Below are 4,971 nucleotides of genomic sequence, written 5' to 3'. Positions count from 1 at the left end.
TTTTATTAAAAAAAATTTAAATTAAGAATCTTATTATGAGGGCAAAGCACTGTTGCCAAAAATACAATTTTACTCAGAATCACTAGGGCAGGTTAGGAGGCTTATAAGCCTAGGAATTTGCAGAAAAACCCCTCCTCTTCTTTTGTGTGTGTATTTGTATGTGTGTGTATGCTTCATTTTCATTTGCAGAGTGGCTGAAGACAGTAAAAAGAATATGAACTTTTAAAAAAATTGTTAGATTTATGTTTCAATCAGAGATTTGTCATTAATAAGTTAAAGTACATTGTAAAATTATTTTATTTGAAGGAAAACACTTCTTAACTGCTTCCTTCCTCCCTACTTTCCTCTACTTGTCTGACCCCTATCTTTTTTATGTTATATATTTATATGTCCTACTGATAGATTAATAAGAACATCTTATATTTGAACGGTACAAGTTACATTCAAGAAGTAATTAATTTAAATTCTAGGGGCTATGCTTGTGTTTCCATGTTCTGTTCTGTTAACAGTGTGTTGGCCTAGTGCCAAAGCCAAGAAATTCTGATCTAAGAATTATGTTGTATCTTGTAGAGCAGTCAACTTGTAATATTATTTTTCTTGAGTTTTGTCTTTTTCTGTGTGGCAGTGGTGAAATAGGGCCTTCTAAACCTGTGGAGAAGTGAAAGATCTGAATTTGGAGAGGACATGGGGAAGAATCAATCTTCAACAGATAATCTTTAAGTGCAGACCCAGGAATATCAGATCTGAAGTGGCACCATCTTTTCTGTCTTCCTGACAAACTTCATCAGCCCAAAAAGTTCCAGTTGCAAAGATCCAAGAAAACTCAGTAAAGATCACTTTGGAATCACTTTGTTGTAACAAAATTGATTCATGGTGACTCTCTAATATTTGTGTAAATCTGCTAAAGAAAAGTAACTAGAAAATTCATACAACATCAGTGGTTACAGCTATACTAAAATAAAACTTTTTATGCTAATTATCTTCGAGGGTCTTTCTAAAATAAAAGGGGTTGTTAGGCTACTGCAAATATAAAGAGACATAATCACAAATCTATTTATATAGATATAAATAATTCTAAACTTAAAATCACTAGAATTGTAGCTTAAATATTACGAAATGTACTTAGGCAACTTAAAAGTTACACCAAAATCTGTAGTTTAGAGTGTAAGAAGTAATGGGTACAGATAAAAAAAATTTAAGACCAATATTTTAACAGGATAATTTGGTTATTACTCACTATAGTAAAACACTTGCCCTTCTTCCTTTTCCACTGTAAATGCCAATCACAATCTTGATCATTTATATTAATGAAACTCCTTTTTTAAATCTGTTAACTTGAAGGAGAACAGAAGTATTACTTCAATAGTAGTAGATTTCCACAAATCAGACACATTATTTTTTTCTGAACTTGGCAATATAACCTAATAAGGCAGAATTAGTTTCTGTTAAAATATTTATTCTCAATATTTATGTATAAACTATGCTTCTCGGCTTTCAAATTTCAAGATAAAATTTAAGTATTCAATGAAACGATGGTTAACAGGTTTTTAAAAATCTGTAATGGAGAAGTTAAATATTTGGTGAGATTTTTAGCCTGGCTATAAATGCTTTGTTTTATACATATATATGGACATATACACATTACTTAACCATATACATTTTATTTCCTTATTCTGAATATACTTGTAGTTTTACTTCTTTCTGTTTACATACCCAATTCCTTATGATTATTTTCTTTTTACTTTCTTCTGCTGAACACTTACTTTTTGAAAATTTATTTATTTATTATTATATTTTTAAGTTCTAGGGTACATGTGCACAACGTGCAGGTTTGTTATGTATGTAGACATGTGCCATGTTGGTGTGCTGCACCCATTAACTCGTCATTTACATTAGGTACATCTCCTAATGCTATCCCTCCCCACTCCCCCCACCAATTCCTTATGATTATTTTGTTTCTTCTGCAATATCAAGATGTTATATATTTTGAGAAATGCTTATTTTTATGACTATTTATTCCAATGTTTTAACAAGAAGCACAGAGATTTGCAGTATTCTTAATAGTATGTACAGAAGTTACATAATTTAAAAAACCCTCACTATAAAGTAGGATAACTTGAATATTCATTCTAACAATTATACCAAGTGAAAATCTAAGCATTAATTGCAATGTGATAGTGGGTAGAAAGAAGAGAAAAACCCACTAAAGTGTTCAAATACATGTGAATTCAACTGCTTTAAGAGAAATAAAACAAATAAGCCTAGGGAAGTGTTAGAGTCTACAAAACCCTAGAGTTAATCTCTTTTGGGAACATGAGGAGATATACAGAACTGCAGACTTCTAAACATAAGTAGGAAAAAGAAAAATAAAAGAATATTACCAATAATTAAAGGTGCCAGATCAAAGTAGTAATAAATCAACAAATAATTTTTGATTGACTGGTGGAATTAGATTTACTAAATAAAAATGGCTTAAATTTTGACTGTACTAACTATAAATGTAATGAATTATAATAATTATAAATGGTATAAATGCATTCTACAATGTGATTATTTTCTGTATTTTAGTATACAGTATAAAATGGAATTATTGGGTTAAAGTACTTTTGTTACTTTTTTAATCCATTGTTTTTACCTAATAAAATTTCCTCCTCTATATTCCAAAGTTAAATTGTCTGTATATTACTTTTATTTATACTGTATTTTTTTCAATCTGGCCATTTAAAAAAATTACTAGTTTTGAAATTTATTAACTCCTTCCATCCTCAAATACCACAATAATAAGTATCTGATATAGCTAAGTATGATGTTCTCAGGTAGCTTAAGATGTGCACAAAGAGAATTAACTAAAATTCTTATTGCCAGATCCTGATTTCTTTCAATATAGAAGAATGATCTGTTACTCAGCCTGGAAAGTAGTGGCAAGATTATAGCTCGCTGTAACCTCAGACTCCTGGGTTCAAGGGATCCTCCCACCTTAGCCATCCTAGTAGCTAGTACTATAGATTCCCACCATGATGCCTGCTAATTTTTAAAATTTTTTGTAGAGATGGGGTCTCCCTGTGTTGCCCAGGTTGGTCTTGAACTCCTGGGTTCAAGTCATCCTCCTGCCTTGGTCTCCCAAGTGCTGGGATTACAGGTATGAGCCACTGCATCTGGCCTGGGTTTCCTTCTTAATACACAAAGAAATAATTATTTATAAATATCCATTGATAAAAGTGTTCAGCTCTTTCGGAGGCTTAATTCATTTTTCAAATAACACAATTTACTGTTCAGAGAAATAACTTATTTGCCAGTATAATTCATTTTTTTTTCAGTTTAAGAATTAAATAAGTATTAACAATAATTGCATATTGAATCTGATTCTCCAAGTATAGGACAGCCTTACTTCTTCCAGATTATTTCAGTCTCTTCCACAAGGGTCTATAAAGTTAGCACTAAAAGCTGAAGTAGGTACAATTTGTCTGCTATTGTCATAGATTAACTTCTCTTCTGGAAAAAGCCTTCCAGGTTCAGGTCTCTTACCCTTCCATACCAGGCATGGAAGTGTCTTACCCCAGCCTACTGTGTATCTACAGCTTAACTGTAACTCCAAGACTGAATTTTTTAAGACTTAAAGAAACAAATGGCAAGATTTTTCCTGTAGTGATAGGTGAAGAAATATTTTAGGACACAGCACTTTGTAAGAATTATAAAATGGCAGTATTTATAGAGATCTTAAAGATAATCATTAGTTGAACTTCAGTTTGCTCAAGGGCCCTCAAATGAGAGGCTGTTATTCCATCTTTTCTTCAGGCCAACATTATCTCCTCAAGAAAATCTACTACAACCCTTGTGAAGGTTGTGTCTGGGTAGAGATTGAGAGGATTTTAGGAAAATTCACGAGTTTGGCATTTTTTTCCCTAGTAATTCTGCAAAAATTTATTATTGCTCAGTCTCCTTAGGGCAGGTCTAATACCCAGGCACATAGTTTTAGGCCATATCTTATTCACCTTTGTATCTCTAGTACAAATATTTTCAGATATGACTTTGTTTCAACTTTTGGTCTCTGCAGTGTCATTTAGTACAGAAATATAAGAGGTAGGCAGAGTATCTTCCTACTATAAAGAAAAAAATGAAGTTATTATTTTCAGTATTTTTGTTTAATAATGTGTCTCAGGTCACTTTTAATAAATACTAAGCTAGTGAGTTACTACTGCTTTCCAGGCACTCTTCTGGGTGCTAGGAATTAATTACAGAGGATTTGACATATGTTAAAGCTCTTGTTTTTCCCACCATTTAATCTTGTGGAGCCTTAGTCTTTGGATTTAAAAAATACTTTAAAACACCCTAGTATTTATAATCTGCCAAAGAGAGAGTTCACTTGTTGAAAATCAGTAATAATTTCTATGTAAGACTAATAAACTTTGTTTCAACTGTTGATATGGTTTGGCTGTGTCCCCACCCAAATCTCACCTTGAATTGTAGCTCCCATAATTCCCATGTGTTGTGGGAGGGACCTGGTGAAAGATAATTGAATCATGGGGGAGGTTTCTCCCATATTATTCTTGTGGTAGTAAGAGCTGATGGTTTTTATAAGGGGAAACCCCTTTCGCTTGGTTCTCATTCTCTCTTGCCTGCTGCCATGTAACTGGTGGTAGTGAGTAAGATCTGATTTTTTCTTTTTTTCAGCATCTAAAATCTTTTTAATAAGAGAGTAGGATCCAAGGTTGAGTTTTTGTAGCCTCGGCTGGCCTGTCGGCCCCTCCACTCGAACTTTCACCCCTTGGAGCAGACGTAGGGTTTGGTGTGGCTGTGTGGGGTTCCTGGGCCTTGCTGAAATACTGGTACGCCTTTCAGCCCTTGCAAGGACTGGAAAGCAGGACGGTACCACAGCCCTTGGGGGTGTCCAGGAGCAAGATCTGATGGTTTTATAAGGGGAAACCCTTTTGCTTGGTTCTCATTCTCTCTTTCCTGCTGCCATGTAAGATG

General features: G+C 33.5%; 2 protein-coding genes across 3 annotated transcripts in view; one reads left to right on the top strand and one right to left on the bottom strand.

Moving 5' to 3' along the window:
• The window catches only part of ZBTB1 (zinc finger and BTB domain containing 1), a 28,886-nt gene extending 27,910 nt beyond the window's left edge, over positions 1–976 (top strand). The window contains exon 3 of the mRNA XM_017892407.1: positions 626–976. Within this exon, the coding sequence (XP_017747896.1) occupies positions 626–662 (37 nt within the window). The 3' untranslated portion in view covers positions 663–976. The remainder of the gene's footprint in view (positions 1–625) is intronic.
• The window catches only part of ZBTB25 (zinc finger and BTB domain containing 25), a 63,659-nt gene that overhangs the window by 53,718 nt on the left and 4,970 nt on the right, over positions 1–4,971 (bottom strand). The window contains exon 2 of one of the 2 annotated variants that reach the window (XM_017892411.1): positions 1,238–1,334. The exons of the other annotated variant lie outside the window; for it this stretch is intronic. The gene's annotated coding sequence lies outside the window, so the exon portion shown is untranslated. The remainder of the gene's footprint in view (positions 1–1,237; positions 1,335–4,971) is intronic. 2 annotated transcript variants of the gene reach the window in all.

This window comes from Rhinopithecus bieti, unplaced genomic scaffold, assembly GCF_001698545.2.
Source record: "Rhinopithecus bieti isolate Rb0 unplaced genomic scaffold, ASM169854v2 scaffold_20892, whole genome shotgun sequence".
NCBI lineage: Eukaryota > Metazoa > Chordata > Mammalia > Primates > Cercopithecidae > Rhinopithecus > Rhinopithecus bieti.
The sequence above is the reverse complement of the archived record's forward strand: the minus strand, read 5'-3'. Positions and strand labels throughout refer to the sequence as shown.